General features: G+C 36.9%; 1 protein-coding gene across 3 annotated transcripts; it reads right to left on the reverse strand.

The window, feature by feature from the left end:
* Positions 1–12722: 12722 nt before the first annotated feature.
* On the reverse strand, positions 12723–20129 carry LOC110454687. Of its 3 annotated transcripts, XM_021504338.1 has the most exons (3): positions 19333–20129; positions 17722–18249; positions 12723–15492 (listed from the first exon to the last, which is right to left on the reverse strand). In XM_021504338.1, exons 1-3 carry the CDS (start codon positions 19448–19450, stop codon positions 14492–14494), a joined length of 1647 nt encoding a protein of 548 aa, XP_021360013.1. In that variant the 5' UTR covers positions 19451–20129; the 3' UTR covers positions 12723–14491. The 3 variants fall into 3 exon arrangements, with proteins under 3 accessions (XP_021360013.1, XP_021360012.1, XP_021360014.1); XM_021504337.1 differs by having other exon boundaries at positions 12723–18249; positions 19477–20129; XM_021504339.1 differs by lacking the exon at positions 12723–15492 and having other exon boundaries at positions 16749–18249.
* Positions 20130–23654: the final 3525 nt, after the last annotated feature.

Here is a 23654-nt window from a genome sequence, read left to right on the forward strand (position 1 = left end):
AAGTTTAATAGAGAAAAAATTACACGGACAACCTAATACATGGCAAGAACTATAAGACCAGTCTTTTTGGAAGAGAAAGCGTGTTCTGCTACTTGGGTGACACTCGTCATGTAAATGTGTTTGATGCAAACATTGCAAAAGGGAAAGAAACCTTTACACTGGGATTTTGACGACGACCATGAAACTTCCCTTCAAAAATCAACATCTCCCGAATCTGTCACGGGAAACGTGATTTTCGGAGAAAGGCCGTGAATATCAATCAAATGCAACATGAAAACTTCAAAAATGGTAATGCAGGATTGCTGCTATCAAGAAAGAGAACGTTTACTACCTACAAATAAATAATCGTCACGTTTATCATGAAGCTCAGAGGTAAGCGTTCCTTGTATGTCATGTTGTAAGAAAAAATCATGGTTAGGGGCTGAGGTGTATCTTCAAACAGTCAGTTGTGTGCTCACTACAGAAAAGTTTATCACTAAGCTGTCTGATATCCATATTTGTTTAACCTACTATATTAAATACATATTTATATTTATCAGATATACTTTATAATAAGATACTGAGATAAGAGTACTGGGTTTAATGACTATGTGATTCAATATAAGAACTATTTTCTGGAACATCGGCAATTTGAAGAGTTTTTCTTGTTTACAAAGTTTCCTGACTTAGCCAATAAAACAGCAATACCGAAATGAAATACTTCATGAGATTAATTTGAGGATACTAAGTGAAATTCATCTGAACCATTGCTTATGTAAGCATTTGAAGAAAAAGCAAATGGTCCTAGACACAATCAGAAAATAAAATATTCTGTTTAAGTAAAACAATAATTGAGAATTGTAAATTCGGGGCTTAAATTGGGATACATGTTTATCCAAAACCATACTTACTGTTTGGTTATAACATAAGGTGCCTTTATTACTTCACCTTTCTTATAATAACCTCTGACAATACCATGTATGGTTTGTGATTAGAAGTAGAGTAGGCATGTTGGTAGACCTGGACTGAGCTAGACCACCTTAAATCACATAGTAAAACCATGGTCTGATACCGGCCACGATATGTTTGGTGTATTCCTCTTTTTCATGGATGTCTGTAATATCAAGCATATAACAACCTTCTATATCACAAGTAGGTGACTTCATTAGTGCCGTGTTTACGTATTAACTGTGGTACAATGTATTACATTTAAATCAATATGATAGGCCACAGTCGCTTTAACCAGACATGAACAATATTGAAGTACCCTTGAAGGATACTGCCTGACAAAAAGACGTACCACGTATATTTACAAGTGCCTAAATAGTTTATATTCATCGTTTAGAAATGGTGTTTGATAACAAATGTATGTATGTGTCTCAGGCACCAGATATCTAACCAGACAATTGTATGACAAAATTAAGGGGAAAGTTGTTCGTTTACGTAGACGTTTCAAACAAACAATGCCATCAACAAGTGCCTACCTGTATTGACAATGTCGTACACACTGTGTCGTACGTAATGTCTACTACCCTTAACTGACACCATCTCAAGTCCTAGTCCAACTACGTCTGGATCGACATTCGTGAAAGGCTCTCGGAAGTCAGCATCGGTTCTCAAATAATGTGTGTTGAAATTTGTGTTCCGATATTCCTCCTGTCATAATATGAGAAGCAACGTATAGTAAACGGTGTCTGGAACCATCCTTGTCGTAGACTTGGACATTTTATGTCGACCCCATGTGAGAAAGGTATCACTGTTTCGTTGTTGTATTATATACTAGAATCCTCTAACCTAGCAACACTATACACACAATGGTTGTAATTTGTCTCGTATGACATTTTGGTGCAGTATATATAAAAGTGATTTCAGAGGGTAGAGTCAAGCAGTGTCCGACAATTAGTTTCCTAATACTTAATTAAAATTCTTAATATAACTTGGGTAACGATGGTTCATTTCCTACGGTAAGAGAATAATTGAAATACTCGCTAAAAGAAGTTAATATGACATGCCTATGACACAAATCCCACAGATGGATGGATCCAAATATGAAGTTTTATGACTGGCGGGCTTCTCGTTTTAAAATGGGCCAAGGTTGTACGTAGCAATAACTAATGATGCTATTTTTTATTCCACTGATATCCTTCAAATCTCTGACACAGGTGTGTATTTTTTGTTGCCAATGTCTAGAAGTGATTTCTTCACTTCAGAAACGAATAATTTAACAAACGTTACAACAGTCAAAAGTTCCGCTCGTTGACTCCATTTTAAGTATTTTTTATTCTCAATGTCGTTTTTTGGTTAGGGAGTATAAAAAAAATACCATAGCATACCTGAGAAATAGTCCCCTCCACAAACATATTGCGAACCAAGGCTCCAAGACTTGCTGGTCCACCGGCAGTATGAAGTGAGCCCATGTTCTCGTTACAGGATGGCGTAACAACCACTAGATACCCTCCTTAACCAAAAGAAATGGTGTGAAATATGTGATAAAATATATCATGCCTTTCCTTTTCAAGTTGTTCGCGAATGAATAAATTCGGTCTTTAATAAAGAATAATAGATTAGGAAACATTAAAGTGCTTGTCATCCATTGTCAGAAATATAGGCTTGAATTATTCACATACTTCTAATTAACATCCTTTACTTTTTGGTGACTTTATCAAAAACGTTGACATAGTCGAATTTGACGTATAATGAACGTGCATATTTGTCTTGATTTATCTAAGATAATGAATAACATAAAAAAGGAAAACAAATTAAAAAATAACAGGAAAAGATGGATTGAATATTAAAAGTATGTGGTCCAATACTTTGTTTCAATTCTCGACCTCTCGATATTACACATCTTCGCCATTCCCTTCCTGCTTGTTCTTCTATCAGAGTCTTATCCTCATTGTCTGCTTCTACGAGAAACACCCCGTTCTTGATTTTACAAAGGCTGAAATGGAATCGGCAAAGCACATGACTGTTTTCTGTCCCATTCAATAAACAACATTCATATTTATATCAATCTTACTATAAAAATCACATTTGTCAAAATGAAACCCAGAAAATGGATTCTTGTAGAAACTTTGAGCAACTACCTCTTATGTTAACCAATTTCCATCTACAGTATGTAATGGATTCAGAGCAATAATTTCGTTAAAGGCGGGCAATGTAATAGGAATATTTTACATGGTTGTAGTTCACGTGTGATAATAAAACATGAAACAATCAAAATAAGATAAATTATAATACGGTGGTACAATTCATAAGAACACATCTTAAATAGAAAAGCACTGCCAAGTTCTCATGAAATAAATGTCCATATCAAAAAAAATCTTTGAAACAGAAAATCTGGCATCGTTTCCATGAGATTCCCAGTTTTTTTACATTATAGCTTACATAATTCATAAAGAGACTCAAATGTTATACCATTGTTTTTAATGTGTATGTGTATTGGTCAAAAATATGCGCTGGTAAGGATAAAAGACTGTCAAACACAATATAAAAATATGTACGCTCAAGCTTATCGTTTCTCGCATTTATATTCCTATAGAGTATGATATTAAAATGTGGTACTGAATAAAAGAGCAACTCACCATTAATCTCTCTATTACAATAGATTTAGTAGAACCGTAGTAAAAAGGTTGTACCTTACTGATAGCATGTGTACAGCAAAGGAAGTAAAAGACAGGTCTAGGGTGTTGTCAGGGAGACATTGGCCGTACCTGGTCCTAGGTAGGAGCGTCCAGTACACGTTGTCGTGAGTAGTTAATCCTTCCTCTTTAGGTCCTGTCAACATGATGGTATTACTGGGTTAACGAGACAATTATCATGTCGATATCATTTAAAACAACAGGCTGTATTTTATGTTCAACTGTTCTGTAATGCAAAATTTAAAACATGCATATTAAGTGTGATCAAGCAAATGCGGTACAACCGTTTAACTATATAAATTGAGTGACATGATTACTAGGGACAACCGTTTAACTATAGTAATTGAGTGACATGATTACAAGGGACAACCGTTTAACTTTAGTAATTGAGTGACATGATTACTAGGGACAACCGTTTAACTATAGTAATTGAGTGACATCATTACTAGGGACAACCGTTTAACTATAGTAATTGAGTGACATGATTACTAGGGACAACCGTTTAACTATATTAATTGAGTGACATCATTACTAGGGACAACCGTTTAACTATAGTAATTGAGTGACATGATAACTAAATGCACAAAACAGGAAATTGTCTCCTGTTGCAAAAAACCACCGACCAATTTAAGTGAACTAAATCGTTAGCCCGATAACACTACGCGAGTACAACAACGTTTCAACAACAAACCGGTTAAGACTTTGGTTAATATGTTGAAATTATTCAATGGCTCGTCGTTGTAATGCATCAGATTCAGATTCAGATTGTTTTATTCCTTGTGTAACACACATCGGAGAGTAGACATACAAATAGTACAGTATATTACAAATTTACAATGATACATGTATACAATAATATTCATTAATCGTGCAGTACTTCAAAATGACATATAATAAGAGACAGCATTTTACACTGCAATACACCAACATCGTAAGGTTCCGATACAGTGCAAGCATAACAATAGTATAACTTTCAATGACGTACGTTACAGGTAATGATAACTGGATTAATATAGTTACATACATTGTATCGCACATATGTCACGAATAAATACTCTCTAGTAGAACAGTAAAAAAAAACAATAAAATACACTGCCATAGTGTAATAAATACGATGTTACACCTGACGTTAGTGACAGTGATATTACGATATAGAAAATACTCGTCGATGTTTCGAAGTTGTTAATTATGATTAATTTACCATATAATTTATATCACATAGGAAAGGAAATGAACGGGCACAATCACTTTTTTTTTTACACAATATACACATAATACAAATATCTTATCAAATATGGTATACTGAAATGAACATTTACAGGAAAAATGAGATAAAATATTATACAGTGTTATTACGACGTTTTAAACTTAAAAACAGGAATTTTCCTAATTTATTTAATTCCTTAATGTTTTGAGTAGTAAATAACTGTATCAATTTGAAAACACTTGGTCGTTTGTAATAAAAAGGCTTAATAAACTCGCGCCTTAAGTCGTTATAAAAGTTACACTTTAATATAAAATGAAATTCGTCTTCAATATCATTAGAGTTACATAAGTTACAGAATCTTTGTTCTCTAGGAAGGTTTCTATATCTTCCCTGTTCAATATTTAAATTATGAGAGCTAAGTCTAAAGCGAGCTAAAGTCTTTTTATATGAATTATCAATTGGTTTTATTAAATATGATTGCAAAGAAAAATTGTCTATTAGATGTTGATAAAGGAATCCTTTCGGAGTTGTTTGGATATTAGTTAATATTTCCTGCCGGTAAAAGTCAAAAAGTCTTTGCTCAATGATTGTATAGATATTTCTATCATTTCTAACATTTTCCCAAAGGTAAGTTAAACCTAATTTGTTGAGTTCTGTGCGGATATCAAGAATCCAATTATCATTTGACAAAATTCTTTCCTCGTAACATGTTTTTAAAATGCAATTATTCGAAGTTTTTAATTTTAACCAATATTTAAAAACTTTCAGTTTTCTACATACAGACAATGGTAATCTTCCTAACTCACAATAAACTAAATTATTACACGTACTCTTCTTGACTCCGAGTAGCCTTTTACAGAAATGTATGTGTATCTTTTCAACATCAAGAGCTTTATGAAAGCCCCATACTTCTGCACTGTAACTTAAGACGCTATTAATATAAGTGTCGAATACAGAACATTGTGTTTTGATATTAAAATTATGATTTTTGAACTTATTACAAAGCGCATAATATGCCTTATTACCCTGATCTGCAACATGCTTTTGAGTGACATAAAATTTACCATTGTAATTAAAGAGCATGCCTAAGTAATTAAACTGGTCGACGACTTGGAGCTCTTTAGTGTCGTAAAACCATTTTTCGTTGTTTCGTATCCCGCCACCATTCCTGAAAACTACTATTTTCGTCTTATCAGTGTTCAAATTGAGTTTGTACTTGTTATTATATGATTTCAGAGCTTCCAGAATATGTTGTAACTTTTCTGGCGTTTCTGCAAATAGCACCGTATCGTCAGCATACATTAAAAGAAAAATGTTAATTAAATTAATTTCAATAGATGGACAACCTTCTTTTATAAAATGAATTTCACAGTCATTGACGAACATGGAGTATAAAATGGGTGACAAAATTTCACCCTGAAATAGACCGATTGTATTTGAAAAAAAATCTGAATACAAACCATTGTGCTTTACACATGACTTAACTGAACTATACAACGATTGAATTATACGTAACATTTTCCCTCTAACACCCTGCTTAATCAATTTGCACCACATATGAGATCTGTCGATTAAGTCAAAAGCTTTCTTGTAATCAACAAAGCAACAGTAAAGTCTACCACCTTTTTTACTTAAATATCTATTAATTAAAGTCTGAAGTACAAATATTGCATCAACGGTTGAATGTCCGGGTCTAAAACCAAATTGAGCATCTGTTATTACATTATTTTTAACATCCCAATTAACTAGTCGCTCATTCAAAATGGAGGTAAACAACTTTCCCATGCAACTGACTAGAGTAATGCCCCTGTAATTATTTGTATTTTCTATATCGCCTTTCTTATATACGGGGGTAATACTCCCAGTAGACCAAGCTTCAGGGAAAATCCCGAATTGAAAAATATAATTAAAAAGTTTGATTAAATATAGAACAAGTATATCATTGCAATCAATAAAAAGTTCATTCAGCATTTTGTCCTCACCACAACTTTTATTTCTACTTAACTTATGTATTGCAGAAATTACTTCTTTTTCTGTGATATGGGAGTCGAGTTCTTCAAATACACATGATATATTATTTTCATCTAAAGTTGTTTCGCCTATCTCGTGAACTGGATTACCTTGACAACTTAAATCTTTAAAATGATTGTAGAATTTGTCAAGAGAAATTTTGTTAGAAACTTTAAATTTTCGTTTCGAAAAGTATTTATAAAAATGTTTCGGGTTGTGTTTTCTAAGATACTCCATCATATCTCCCTCCTGTCGCTGATATTCTCTCTTCAGTCTTAACTCAAATTTCTTATATCTTAAGATCTCTTGCTTCTGTCCCAACTTATTCCGTATTTTGGCTGAATAAAATAAGATATAAACAATTTTAATGATATTTTACAAACATACCATACATTCAACTTGATATTTACAAGAATGGTTTGTAACTGTTAAAATTAAGGTTGATGTTATTTGAAAGTTGATATTTGCAATAATAAGTCAATTTATTGTTGATATTTACGATCAAGGAAATATTATTGTGGATATTTGTGATCATATATATATATATAGTAGTTGTTGTTTGCAAAAATAGCGCTTTTTTGTCAATATTTGCAATAGTAATGTTTTTTTGTTTTTTTGGATAATTGTAGGATAAGTGGTTCTAAATATTTGCAATGATAAAGTTTCTTTCTTGGCTGTTCCTGTTTTTTGCGATGATAATGTTATTTCGTTGTTGATTGTAATGATAATGTTATTTCGTTGTTGATTGTAATGATGAGAGATAGTTGATATTTTATTATTTAAACGATGATTTGCAATGGTGTACTATTGTTGTTGTAAGTTTACTTCTGATAAAGAGTACATATTAAATTATATTTTTCATGTAAATGTGTGCAAATTACAATACAATACACAATTCTGTTATCAGTTATTCCCTTAAATAGATTATGAAATTACAATGAAAGTTTTCAGACCGATGTATATATAAACAACGTCTTTATTTCTAAAGAGAAAAATCTGGCATAACACTAGAGAGATCGCTGTGGTTTTGCATTAACAGTAACCTCCCCTTAACTTCTTTTTGAATTTAACTATAGAGCGACTTCGCCGTGTTAGTACCGTTGACCAGGGCCCAGTTGTTCAAAATGTTGTTAGCTTAATCAACGTTTAACAACATTTTGCAACCTCAATAATTCCGTCAATATACAAGGTAAAATCTCACAATTTGGCATGTACATTGATACTACTAAAAAATCGATATCTGGAAAGTCGTAACTAGTTAACTGGGACCAGGTAAGTCAAATGGTTAGAGCGGCGGTATAATGATTTGAGGTGCGGGGTCCTAACGTTGGTCTGGTCCTATAGCATTTTTTACACTGAGACTGTTATTAATAACTTTTCACCAATCAGTTCTTTGATCAGCGAGAGTGAAGCTCTTCCGTCGGCCGTTCCGAAATCTGCTATTTGAATACACTGTGTCGAACGTTCATCTTTGGCGTCAATTCTCTCGTCTATAAAGAAAGCATATCAGTATGTGTATTTGGATTGGAGTAATTCACACAGTGACTTACAGTTTTCAAGGCAGAAGTTCAGTTGAGAAGTAAACCAGTAAGGTAATAATCAAATTTTATATAAACATTTACACATATGTGCATAACAGCACTCTTTTTTTATATAGAGGACCCCATTGCATGTTATGTACTGTTCAAAATAAACTTCATTGTGTAAAACAAATAAAATAATATTTTCCTATATATATGAGGATTTTTTGTAGATAAACATTTGGTCTTGATAATTTTGAAACGTGACATGCCCACCGCGCTACTCCCACCCAACCTCCCCTGCTGACCTTTCTTTTGCAGTTTTGGAAGAAAGTTTTGTCCATATTCCAGTTCTAGACACCAAAATAGCTTCTGTTCCAATTATCACACTTTATATTGCGATTTTTTCATCTCTTCATAGGGACGATGGATGTCTTCTAACAAAGCGTTATTTTTTTTATCACAGGTTCGATGTATTTTTCAAAATAGACGGACGACTGGTATTTATAGCGTAGCCATTTATAAGAAACATTTCATCTGTGTTGCCATCTTTTCCACTGATTAGCATTTCCAGGAACGAGCTGTAACGTAGAAAGACCAAGGAAGATGACGCGGGTTTTATACAATTGAAAAGATCATGGAGGGCGAAGAAGGGAAAAGATCAAATGTTTACAAAGAAGCGTACTTGGATGAATATACTTACTTGTTCGCCATCATGCACAGACTGGCCGTTGTCTATCGTGGATTCTAGCTTCCTTTGTCAATGGAAAAGCCCTGTGACAGCTTGATTTTATGACAATTCCCCAGCAGGTGCGTTGCTTCTGAATATACAATATTCTTTATATGTATAATGTACGATATTGCAAAAATAAACCTAGTTTCACGAACGTCCCCAAACTACATAAAACTGTTTGTTAATTCAAACAAAGTGTTCCTGTGGGGACATTAAATTTCAGGACAAATCTCCGGTTCTGAGCAATTCTATAACCGTGAACGGATTTGATAAACATATTCATTTTGTGTTTCTAGTAACAGATGGTGGTTTATTCTAGTATACTTGTATAGCGGTTTGGTTTCTTGTTCGATTATAAAACTGTATAGTTGGTAATATTCACGAGGGTTTTAGTTTCGCGAATTTCGCAAATGCGTTAAAATTTAAACCCTCGTGAGTATTTTGACTTTCACACGTGATATCAGTTGAGCTGAGGCTACTAGGTCAAAACCTCGTTTTGAAAGAAGTACACTATATAGAAAAAATAACAGATCCATTGAAATTAAAAATCAGTCATACACAATAGATAATTTCATTAACATTAATAAGTACGTTTGCACATATAAACTTGAGCAGAAGAAAGAAATGTGTACAATTTCAATCCCGGCAATTAAGAAAGCCTTTTTCAGCATTTCTTTGTCCTGCTGAAGTTTTTAGGCTAAACGCAGTTACGTTGCAGCCTATTGTCAACGCCTCTTAAGCCTGTGTACAGCTACAATCCTAGCATTCTGATTGGTCTAAATCTTTCAACAAGTTACTAACACCACCTAGTGTTGAAATGTGTAAACGGTCTGTCATAAAGGTATTGCCGCCATTACTCAAAATGGTTTTCTGCATACATACAATTGCTGCGAGACAAACAATAAATAAATAACAAGAAGCTTACCCTATCAAAAAAATCACGCATTTCTGACACACTTTTCAGATTGACACACACATCAAACATGAACTGACATGGCTCTTGTTTCCATTAATTCTCCGATACGTGACAATATGGCGGGCGACTGGATTATAGGATGACTGACTTCGAAGTCCATAGTGCTGATTTACCGGGAAATTCAAATTGTTGATTTTTGTTTATAAAAAATAAGGAATGGTATATCAATCATCAAAACAGTCATCTCAATATAATTTTATATTCAACATCACATAATCCTCCACACTTTGAATCACTTGTGATACATATTTATGCCTTGAATGGCGAGGTAAACTTTGCACTGTCGAGTCGCAACTCGATCAAACCAACATTGTCATTGTGGATTTGAAACATTTAATTATTATTTGAATATCATTTTCATTTGTCAATATCGATGCATAACTAAATTTTAAAAAATCTTTGGACATTAGAAAAAAAAAAAAGAGCAAGAACTTCCAAAATAATCGTAAAATTTCTTCGGACTTCTTCGGTTTTCTTCGGAGATTCACTTTTTCTGCTGCTGCTGCTGCTGAAGAGAGCTGACATCGACCACAGGGGTTTGTATAGACTTGTATGATAAAATTAGCTTTAAATACCTATATATAAAGACTTTATATATAGGTATTTCAAGCTAATTTATTATCATAGAAGTTTTCACAAGCCCCCTGAGCATCTACTTTCAACACCTCGCATTTTACGCCTAAGAAAAGATCTTTTCAGACCGTAAGTAAGCACAACCATATGTCATGTCTGTAAATGAATACTGTGAGAATGCATTTTTCAAAGCGATGGAAAAGTGAGGATTTAGACGTTTCACGTGTACTTTGCACGCATGGCCGCCATGACAATATTTACATTGATCACACAGAAAATATGTCTTTAATCAATTTTACGGAGCAAGGAATCTATGCCCTATACTTATATAGAATTTTGAGTCAGCAGGTATTTATTTCAAGGTGTTGAATGATAACATTTTATTGTACCTTGTACATTCAGTAATTGGCACGTCGGCTATGCTAGTCTCGTTCAACCAGACTCTTGTTGCCTGCGCAAGCTACGCCGAATAGAGAATTACAAGTGATCAAGCGTCTGGTTGAACGAGAGTCATATCGGACCCACGTGCGCAACAGTCGCCATGACACTTTTCGAATATAGCGACTTTCGTTTCAGAGAAATCACGATATTTCTTGAAATCTCACCTGTGGCCCTACAGCAACGACACCGTTTCGTTGTCCCAGACCTGTGACATCACAAGTTCAACGCGGTCAACTCAACCCTATTATATTTTACTAAAGAAGAGCGATATGTACCGTGATATATGCGGCTTGCATGTGATTAACAAAGTTTTCATCTTCTTTTTATTGTGATTATAGATGTTTAAAAACGACAAGTTTACACACCCATAGACGTTTATTTTAACACTGAAGTGTTGTGGAAGGAGCTCGTATCGAGGAGGAATAAAACACGTGTTGTGTATGGATGTCGGAACACGCATGCAGATAGTGTCTCATTTCCACGCATTTCCCTTGAACTTATCAGTGTTTAGAAACAATGCGTACAGTTTGTTGAAAGTGGGAAATACCTACGAAATGTTCCTATTGTGTTCAAAACACTTTCTTAGAGCAGCTCATATTCTATAAAAACAAATAAGGTCGTTCCGGCCTCTCCCGGTCCAACATCCTACTCGTTCACCCCGGCCCCTAAAAATGTGATGGCTGTTTTCTTCAACGACATACATGGATCTACTGGAACATATATAGTTTGAATATATGTTTGATGTAATACAAATGAACTACGCCTTCATTTATCAAGGACCTTTATGTAATTTTAGATGCGAGCCATGAAATACCACGGACTTGTATATGTCTAATATATGTTCGTGGAAGTACGAAAAGTATATTTTTTTCAGCAAACGCCTTTGAAATCTCGTACTCGGGGAAGGGAGATGCTCATACTTGTCAGCAGAAACATTTACAAATGGTAATTGATTCATATCTATACATGTATGTGTTATTCAGTGTCTTGACCTCGGTTTTTTTAAATCGTTTACGAGACAGCTAAATATAACACTAATTAACAGATTAAACATGGCTGACGTGCAACTATAGTGATAAATAACGGCACCCAAAACCAATTTAAAAAAAAATACAATAGCAGGATAATTGTTTATCAGTAACGCTATGATATTATTTTTATTGATATACGATTAGTTTAACAGATAAACCCAAACCCGTATAAAGGCGAACCGTGACTGACACGCGTATTTAAAACGCTTATCTGTTGTAAATCTAATGAACATTCGACAAATTATGTTTTTGCTTAGAAAAGAAAAAAGCAGAAAATACACAATGGTTCAGAATTAAAAATGAGGAAGGAATCTATAAAACTGGGATTAATGATATACTTCATGAGCAAACAAAAATCTATAAAAAAAAATCAAGACAGAGGGATGGGATATTGAGAAAGCAGAATAATTAACTAAATGTATAGAAAACAAATTAACAGATGAAGAAAGTAATTTTATTGACAGACCTATAGGACGAACAGGTAGAAATCACTAAAGCAATTAATGATTTAATAAAAAGTGAGATTACAAAATTATTTATGGACATTTTCAGTAACAATAAATAAACAAACTCTCAGCACGAAGGTATTTTAAAGCTATTTTATGCCTGATTCCAAGTAAATATCACCATGGCAAGCTTGTAAGACATGTTAAGTGCATAAACAACTAGAACACTTCAAATGAATTGAAAATGGCCGTTTTTATTAAAAACGACATGTTTATATAAAAACTTTATCTTTTAAAGTTTTTGTCCAATGTACTTAAAAGTCTTAGATGGGGTAAGAAAACGCCCCTTTAAGAAGTAATAATCATATTGAGAAGGAGGCAAGAAGGGGAGGTGGTGGGTAATAAAATTCACTTAGATATTTTTCAAAATTAGATCATGATGTAAAAAGAAGGTACACACCTTGTTCCTCCATCATCTTCAGCAGGCTAGTGACCTAGGGTCAGCTAGTGCACATACTTATATAGGGTGCTAAAAATAGCCACAAATTCATACGACTTTTGACCTTCTCACCTCCTACTAATGGTCAGCGTCCGCTCATATCAATCATAGATACAACAAATACAGTACTTTAACATTCATGATATTGAAACATAATAAAAAACAAAGTATTACTAGGACATTCATAAATTACATTAAACCAGGTTTAATTTGTATTTATGCCTGATTCCAAGTAAATATCACCATGGCAAGCTTGTAAGACATGTTAAGTGCATAAACAACTAGAACACTTCAAATGAATTGAAAATGGCCGTTTTTATTAAAAACGACATGTTTATATAAAAACTTTATCTTTTAAAGTTTTTGTCCAATGTACTTAAAAGTCTTAGATGGGGTAAGAAAACGCCACAGAGATTACAAACCCTTGGGATTGTAATCACTCCCCCATCCGCAGCCATGGAGATAACGTATATACATACAAGCACTATACAGTTAAATTTGAATTTACCAAATTTAAGTCAATGATACGACATACTCGTATCTACATGTAACAAATATATACTAGATGATGCATATGAAAATGAAAGTTATATGCATTACATATGAAATATACAAAACCGATTAACATCAGTCATCCAGAAAGTTCGGCTTATATTTATAACAACACACAGAAAGTTCCTGAAAATTCAAGAATGTACAGGTACATGTACTGAGATGATCAAGCACAAATCTATGCACTGTATATCAAACAATATAATTCACTGAATTGTCAATGTCCATATATAACCATTGTGAACGATAAGTCCTCTGTGGAAGTCTGTGATCTTTCTTCAGTCCAAGAAGAAATACATGTAGCTAACTGGCTAAGATGCCCAGAAGCCTCGCAGAAAAGAAGTGAAAACACTACAATTGATTTATACATGTACATGAAATGTCAAATGCCATCCTAGGCGTTGTACAAAAGTAATCCTCCATGGAATGTTGGTAAGTGGAAGAAAATCACCTGAAGAGGTGCACAGTCTTAAGAAAGTTGAAATTAATGTAATTATTAAATTTTGAACAAAAATTGTCAGTTCTTGGTTAGCGAATTTTGTAAGCTTAATACAATTAAATGAGTTGGTGAGACTCCTCAAGGTATTGATGCAGTAAATATATGAAGTACTGACGAAAGTAAAATACTTTATCCTGTTATAAAGAAGACATATAGGTATCACTCAGTTGTCAAGCGGCATGTAGTTGCATGACCAATCGACCCAATGTCCAAAGGCCATACTTTTTACATGTGACAATTCTAACACTCATGTATATAGTGGAAGTACTCCAAACTTTATGAGATAAACTTATGTCTTAAATGTATTGGATGAAATTGCACAATTCCTGACCAGTCGCCCCAATGACCAAAGGCCATTGAATTTTTTGTTTGACTGTGCATGCCTTACGTGTCAAAAAGAGATGGCAAACGAATGTATCTTTTAAATGCCATCGACTGCCACCTACCCATTTGTTGTATCTCATCGTCAGGAATGCCCCGTGAGGCTGCCGAGCTAGCAGCACCAATACGGAAACTGTGAGTTGTGAAACGATGATGGGAAAGGCCAGCCCAACTAAGAGAATGTTTCAGACATTCGCTGAAGTATGCATATGGCACAGCCTTAGCAGGAGGAAAACAAAATAATGGGCCTGGTTGCTGACCCCTATTTTGTAAATATTGTTGCAGGGCCGACACTGGGCAGGTGACCGCAGGTTGTCTAGAGGCAGCGATGGACAAAGTAATAGGTCGAATATTATAATGTCCTTTGAAAGAACGAAACGTTAATTCTAAGCGACACAAGAACCCGGAGGAATCCTTGATTAACTGCAGATCCTCAAACTGTAAAACATTGGAAACAGCTTTATTGAGGGTCATTTCCCCAACCCTTAAAAAGGCATGGAAAGCCAACAAGTACATGGCTTTCAAAAGATGATATTGGTAAGGGGATTGCGTGGTATACTGCAAAGACGTTACTAGCTTTGTAAGTATCTCTGGTGTTATAGGTAAACGATTGTCTACCTGGTAATTACCTCGCTGAACCGAACTGAGCAATTTCTTTATCAGGAATGATTGGGAAGGGTCAGCATAACCAGCGATTTTGTTAATGTAACTAATGGCTGCAACATATGTGGAAATGGTAGATGATGCCAAATTTTGCCTGTACAAATGAGCGATAAAAAAGGCCAAAGTATTGTAGGTGGTAGGCAAAACCGGTGTACCAATAAAAGTAGATCTGACGAATTGACATAGCAGATTGTACGCTCTCGAGTAAGTACGGGATGTCGCCGGCGATGTAGCATGTAACAAAAGCGAATGAATAGTATCGGTCAGAGTTGCATGAGTTGGACTGGTATTGGCGTTGGATCTGTGTCCATGTAAGGGGCCAGCTGGTGAAAAGAGTCCACCTGCAAACGAGACAGATGGTCACTTAAGATGTTACTTTTGCCTGGGATGTGACGCGCGGTAAACAAAATATTGAGTTTTAAGGTTGTGACCACAAAACGCCTAACTAACTTCATTAGAGTTTTATCTTTACTGGTTTGTTTGTTAATTATGTCCACAACAGCATGGTTGTCACAATAAAAGATGATACATCTGTTAGTAAGTGATGGACCCCAGAGCTCTAATGCAACTATTATAGCAAAGAATTCTTTAACTGTAATATGGAAAGATTGCCAGTGTAATGGCCACTCGCCATACATCCATGACGTTTGAAAGAAACCGCCATAACCTAAATTACTTGCATCAGTATAAAACCGTAATTGTTCTGAAGTTTCCCAACGGTCAGACAGAAACATAAATGTCCCATTAAACGAGTCTAAAAAGATTTTCCATGCAGCTAAGTCACATCTAGCCTCCTTATTAAGTCGTTTATGGTGATAGGGTTTTGTTAAACCACAGGTAAGATCAATCAGACGACGTAAAAAGGTGCGCCCAGGTGAAATAACACGACAAGCAAAATTAAGCAAACCTATAAGGGACTGAAGTTCTTTCAGGGTGACTTTTTGGCGTCTGGAAAATGAATCCAGAAGCGCTCGCATTTTTTCAACTTTATCCAATGGAAGTCTGGCCACCATAGCCTTACTGTCTAACTCTATGCCAAGAAAAGTCAGAACTGTTGTGGGTAGTTCAGTTTTACTTTGCTTTATGGGAATAGAAGTGTCGGAACAAAAAGACAGGAAATTGTTTAAATCATCCAAACATTTGCGAGAGTCAGGGGGGCCTACGAATAAAAAATCATCCAAAACATGCACAACTCCAGAAACTTGAAATTTATGTTCCAAAATCCAATGAATGGCTGAGCTGAATGCTTCAAACAAACGACATGAAATAGAACAACCCATTGGCAGGACACGGTCAAAATAAAATTTGTCATCAATTTTAAAACCCAAGAGTTCGTAGTCATCCGGATGAATCGGAATTAAACGAAATGCTGATTCAATATCAGTCTTTGCCAGAAATGAATTTGGACCATAATGTTTAATTAATTGAATTGCTTGATCGATAGTCTGATAAACAACCGTGGAATTTTCCGGGGCGATGCCATCATTGATAGAGGAACCTTCTGGAAAGGACAGGTGATGTATAACTCTGAACTCATTAGGTTCTTTTTTGGGAACTAAACCAAGTGGAGAGATTTGCAAATTAGTAAAAGGTGGTGTATGGTAAGGTCCAAAACAACGCCCATGATAAATCTCCTTTTGAATCTTATCTTTTAGAATTTGCATGTTATCTAAAGCAGACTTAAGATTTCTGGAATCACGAAATATGCGAGGCCCTTCATATTGCAACCTAAAACCTTGTTTAAAACCATCTTGAAGAAAATTTAGTTTTGATTTGTCATAACCCCGTAGGTAAGTTAAGAACCTGTCAATAACAATAGGGGTAGGTAAAGGCTCATTTTTGAGGGGCTTTACGTTGTTGTCTGCTATTGGATTGGTTAGTTTGTTGGGATGGTTGGGTGTTGACCGAGCCCGAGTTTTGCTGGGTTTCGGATCGTGACCCAGACTGGGCTGCATTGTAACAATTGCGCTGCTGATGCTTCCCTCCACAGATACTGCAGCCATGCAAGAATTTGCATCGGGCACCTTTGGAGCATCTTCCGTGCTTATCATATGCCCAACACACTTTCTTAATTCGTGTGTTGGGTTTCTGACCCTGAAAGGGCTGTTGTGGGCAAAGTGCTTTTAGCCCAATAGCTGTTGCCTCCATGTAGAACTCGGAATGAGTTATGTGCCATGGGGCAGTGGGCACTAATTGGTGCCACATACGGAAGTTGTTATCATAGTGGATAGCTGCAGCAAAACCCGACCTCCGGTGTATCGTTTGTATAACGTCGGCATATTTCATAAGGCCTGGAGTGGCCTGAGGATGTGCCTGAATGTAAATGGCTACAAAGATGTGAAAAGCTGAGAGCCATTGTTCAATTGACTTGATATGAGCTGGTTTGTTGTTTTGGCACAGCACTAATTGCTGGCCTTGCATTTCAACCCTCAGGGGTTCTTTTTCCTGAGGGGAACGCTTAATCAACAGCCCGAAATCAATGAACTCATCAGCAAAAATTTTAGATTTTACTTTTAGATCTACAAACATATCCAGAGGTCGGCTTATGCTGTCAACTTGAGGAGTCTCACCAGAAACTGAGTTCAACACGTTGACATATGACGGAACATTGTCCTGTCCTTGTAGTGGTGGCCTACTGTAGTGTGTTGTTTCGTTGAATGACATATGCTGCTGTTGCAGCATATGACTCTGGTTCAATCCCCCTCCAGACACAGAGGGTGTGGCATTGGTGGTAGCTGGTCTTAAAAATAAGGTGCTGTCCACTGGAGGGCAGTCAGCTGACCCGGAAGCAGAGGGTATCTCTGCAGGCACGGTTTGTACGGCAGGGGATTGTATGGTAAAACCTGCCTGCCTCATATATTGAAACAGCTCCGCTGCCAACTCAGGTATTGATATGTTGTTATTTGTTGAAAGTGCAGATGAACTCAGAGTTGATGGAACTGGTGGAGGTGTTTGTCGGACAACCGGCCGGCGTCCCCTCCTAGCTGTTGTTGTGCTAGGCACACTTGTGTCTTCAGTATGTGTGGGTGGTGTCACCAATGAATGTTGTTGTGCCGCCCTACGCCGAGTTCGCCGAATTGGGCCTTGATGATTAATGTCTGGAAAAGAAACGAACAAGGTAGTGACTGATGCCCCCTTAAAGAGGTATACTTAAGGAAGATAAAAGTAGCCTGCATTTGTGCCTAGGTATGGGCATTAGGAATCGTCAACAAATTCCCATAAATCTACAGGTATACTCTTGGGATATTTATATTAAATCCTGGGTATATAAGCCTGGTCAAACCAGTGAAGGCAGACATATTATCATGAACATCAATTCATGAGCATCCCCCAAACAAAGTTGTATTCACTTTTGAACACACTACCGGGCATTCCCCCGGGATAATAGTGAAAATAGTATTTGACCTGAGCATACCCTCAGCATAACCTGCAATGGCAGAAAACTCCGGGCATACCCCCGGCATAATAGTTGAACAGTATTAAAAACCCCGGGCATACCCCCGGCATAATATGTGAAAATATGATAGAGATTTTAAAATATCATACCCGGGCATACCCCCGGCATAACCATTTGCATGGCCATGTTTCACAATATAAACACTAACTGGTAAGGTCATTGAACAACCCCCGGCATGCCCCCGGGTTCGACCAGTTGTGTAACAGGTGTATTACTATCATAGGTTATTAACCTGAAATTGTTTTGGATTCAACAAATGTACATAAATCTTCAGGCATACCCTCGGGATAAATATATAACATCCTGGGTATAGGCCTGAAACAAATATCAGGCATAGCCGCCATAGGTGGAAATCTGAACAACATATGATCAACTGATATGAATTATATACCGCATGAATCAGTAAACAAGCGGAAATAATGTTATTGAAAGACAATTTCAAGTCAATAAATAATTTCATAATCACATTATATAAGCCATAATTCTGTGCTAAAGCATGGAGCTGTCCTCAACGCGGAACTGTGTTGATAGAGTTGTGATTTTTAACCGCGCATACAACGGGTGTTGTGTTGATCATCGCGCGAATGACCTCCCCTTAATTAAACGAATAAGTTTCTAATACATATATAATATATACACTGCGTAAACGATTATTTGTACCGGGATATTAGAGAAATATCACCCGACTTGGAAGAAATTTGTTTGTATCGTACGATATCGTTACCACAAGGCCATAAGTTGACAGGTAAACCAGGCAGCGACAGATAAACAGGCCATGCCTTGAGACGAACCGGAACCGAATAGAGTAGAGCATGCGTATAGCTAGATATTATTGTAAACATCCTGAAATTACCTATTCATGTCTTACCATATACGGAAAGCTTAGACACGCCCACTGGCGTTTCGTAATCCATATAAGGCAGCTCCTCTGACCGAGAGAATGTATCTACGCATGCCCGTGGTGTTCAAATGAACCCCGTCGTGAGAAAGATGAGGAAAGACGCCATCTTTTAAGCCTTTATGGCGCCAGAAAAAACAGAAGTTCAATGTTTTACATTTCGCTTTCAAAGCGGAATTAACGTAGTCCACGGCCTCATTATACTTATGAACTGAAACGTGTCTCGTACTACGACGATAAAACAGCTGTAGTATTCCGATCCGGACTACTGATAGTCCCGAGGCGAGCCACTCGACAATGGACAGTAAATTGTTCACGATAGAATCTTTGGCGTCCTCGATCCGTGAACAATCTAAATCATTGCCACCAATTTGCAATAAAACTAAATCCGCAATTTGTTCTCGTAAACGATCAGTCACTTCACGGGCATAAACATCGGGTAATCTACCCCCGCTTTTACCTACACACGATACTACAATGTTTGTAGGGTCATCATGAAAACCGAGGTTCGTCCATGAACCTTCGAGCGCGCGGTCAAGGCGTTTGACAAAACTATGTCCAATAATCACCACGTTCGCCATTACATCAAATTTTGAAAATATTACACGTAAACAATACGTAATAAAATTCACTTAGATATTTTTCAAAATTAGATCATGATGTAAAAAGAAGGTACACACCTTGTTCCTCCATCATCTTCAGCAGGCTAGTGACCTAGGGTCAGCTAGTGCACATACTTATATAGGGTGCTAAAAATAGCCACAAATTCATACGACTTTTGACCTTCTCACCTCCTACTAATGGTCAGCGTCCGCTCATATCAATCATAGATACAACAAATACAGTACTTTAACATTCATGATATTGAAACATAATAAAAAACAAAGTATTACTAGGACATTCATAAATTACATTAAACCAGGTTTAATTTGTATATATAAGAAAGGTGAGCGAGAAGATATAAAACAAGAGGCCCGATGGGCCTGAATTACTCACCTGGTATTAATCTCACACTTGTAATCTTAAAAGTGGACTAAAATACAACTACAGGCAGAATATCCGTGTTTGATTCATAAGAACCTATTAAAAGATTTAAACATATGACGCCCGTGACCTTGAATTTCGAACAAGTACATAAGGTTGAACAGAGTGTATAGTCTTCCAATCCAGCATGCTTCTAGCAAAATATCATTACCCTGGACCTTTTGGTTATACAGAACAAACCATTTAAAGATTTAAACATATATTGACCACTGTGACTTTGACTATGGGCGAAGGTCATTCATTTGAACAAACTTGGTAGCCCTTCATCCCAGCATGTTAATGGCCAAATATCATCACCCTTGACCTTTTGATTATTAAGAAGAAGTCATTCATATTTGATACATGTGACCTTGAACAAACTAAGTAGCCCTTCATCCCAGGATGTTACTGGCCAAATTTAAGCACCCTATGCCTTTGGGTTATTCATAAGTTGTTTAAATGTTTTAAACATATTTGACCCCTGTGACATTGAATATATGTTGTCAAGGTCATTCAGTTAAACAAACTTAGTAGCCCTTCATCCCAGTGTAGTAAATGGCAATGCGGTGTAATAAATGGCTATGCGGTGTACAAAATGGCCATGCGGTGTAGTAAATGGCCATACGTTTTATAAAATGTCAATGCGTTTTATAAAATGTCAATGCGTTGTAGTAAATGACCATAGGGTGTAGTAAATGGCCATGCGGTGTAGTAAATGGCCATGCGGTATAGTAAATGGCCATGCAGTGTAGTAAATGGTCATACGGTGTAGTAAATGACCATACGATGTAGTAAATGGCCATACGGTGCAGTAAATGGTCATACGGTGTAGTAAATGACCATACGGTGTAGTAAATGGCCATACGGTGTAGTAGATGGTCATACGGTGTAGTAAATAGCCATGCGGTGTAGTAGTAATTGACCATACGGTATAGTAAATGGCCATGCGGTGTAGTAAATGGCCTAACGGTGTAGTAAATGGCCATACGGTGTAGTAAATGGCCACAAGGTGTAGTAAATGGCCATGCGGTGTAATAAATGGCTATGCGGTGTACAAAATGGCCATGCGGTGTAGGAGATGGCCATATGTTTTATAAAATGGCCATGCGGTGTAATAAATGGCCGTGCGGTGTAGGAAATGGCCGTGCGGTGTAGCAAATGGCCATACGGTGTACTAAATGGCCATACGGTGTAGTAAATGGCCACACGGTGTAGTAAATGGCCATGCGGTGTAATAAATTGCTATGCGGTGTACAAAATGGCCATGCGGTGTAGGAGATGGCCATATGTTTTATAAAATGGCAATGCGGTGTAATAAATGGCTATGCGGTGTACAAAATGGCCATGCGGTGTAGGAGATGGCCATATGTTTTATAAAATGGCCATGCGGTGTAATAAATGGCTATGCTGTGTACAAAATGGCCATGCGGTGTAGGAAATGGCCATATGTTTTATAAAATGGCCATTCGGTGTAGTAAATGGTCGTGCGGTGTAGTAAATGGTTGTGCGGTGTAGTAAATGGCCATACGGTGCAGTAAATGGTCATACGGTGTAGTAAATGACCATACGATATAGTAAATGGCCATTCGGTGTAGTAAATGGTCGTGCGGTGTAGTAAATGGTCGTTCGGTGTAGTAAATGGCCATACGGTGTAGAAAATGGCCACAAGGTGTAGTAAATGGCCATGCGGTGTAATAAATGGCTATGCTGTGTACAAAATGGCCATGCGGTGTAGGAGATGGCCATATGTTTTATAAAATGGCCATGCGGTGTAATAAATGGCTATGCTGTGTACAAAATGGCCATGCGGTGTAGGAGATGGCCATATGTTTTATAAAATGGCCATGCGGTGTAATAAATGGCTATGCAGTGTACAAAATGGCCATGCGGTGTAGGAGATGGCCATATGTTTTATAAAATGGCCATACGGTGTAGTAAATGGTCGTGCGGTGTAGTAAATGGTTGTGCGGTGTAGTAAATGGCCATACGGTGCAGTAAATGGTCATACGGTGTAGTAAATGACCATACGATATAGTAAATGGCCATGCGGTGTAGTAAATGGCCTTACGGTGTAGTAAATGGCCATACGGAGTAGTAGATGGTCATACGGTGTAGTAAATAGCCATGCGGTGTAGTAGTAAATGACCATACGATATAGTAAATGGCCATGCGGTGTAGTAAATGGCCTAACGGTGTAGTAAATGGCCATACGGTGTAGTAAATGGCCACACGGTGTAGTAAATGGCCATGCGGTGTAATAAATGGCTATGCGGTGTAGTAAATGGCCATACGGTGTAGTAAATGGTCATACGGTGTAGTAAATGACCATATGGTGTAGTAAATGTCCATGCGGTGTAGTAGATGGCCATACGGTGTAGTAAATGGTCGTGCGGGGTAGTAAATGGTCGTGCGGGGTAGTAAATGGTCGTGCGGGGTAGTAAATGGTCGTGCGGGGTAGTAAATGGTCGTGCGGGGTAGTAAATGGCCATACGGTGTAGTAAATGGCCATAAGTTTTATAAAATGGCCATACGGCGTAGTAAATGGCCATACGGTGTAGTAAATGGTCATACGGTGTAGTAAATGGCCATACGGTGTAGTAAATGTCCATGCGGTGTAGTAAATGGCCATACGGTGTAGTAAATGGCCATACGGTGTAGTAAATGGTCGCACGGTGTAGTAAATGGCCATACGGTGTAGTAAATGGTCATACGGTGTAGTAAATGGTCATACGGTGTAATCAATGGCCATACGGTGTATTAAATATCTACTTTGTTTAGCTTTCTGCATCTACAATTATATTGTTGTGCGTATAGAGTCGCTGAAGTCATGGGTTGGTGTATTCCAGTCGAGTTTTATAGTGCTTTTGTTTTAGTCGAGTGTCGATCTAGTTATAATAGGTTTGGATATGGGATCGTTAACGGAGTGTGTTATACAAATCTGTCTTGTTTTACTGGTTTGGGTTTTGGATAGCTTCCACCATGTTCTAGTTCATTCCAGTCTAGTTTTGTAGCACCACTGCTGTGTCACTTACGATAAATGTTGTAGTCCAGTGTAGGTTTGTAGCACCACTGTTGGGTCACTTACGATAAATGTTGTAGTCCAGTGTAGGTTTGTAGCACCACTG

Source organism: Mizuhopecten yessoensis, unplaced genomic scaffold (genome assembly GCF_002113885.1).
Source record: "Mizuhopecten yessoensis strain PY_sf001 unplaced genomic scaffold, ASM211388v2 scaffold8019, whole genome shotgun sequence".
Classification (NCBI taxonomy): domain Eukaryota; kingdom Metazoa; phylum Mollusca; class Bivalvia; order Pectinida; family Pectinidae; genus Mizuhopecten; species Mizuhopecten yessoensis.

Coding starts and splice junctions, on each gene's coding strand:
- LOC110454687 (XM_021504337.1), bottom strand. CDS start 17,202: ATGATAAGCACGGAAGATGCTCCAAAGGTGCCCGATGCAAATTCTTGC.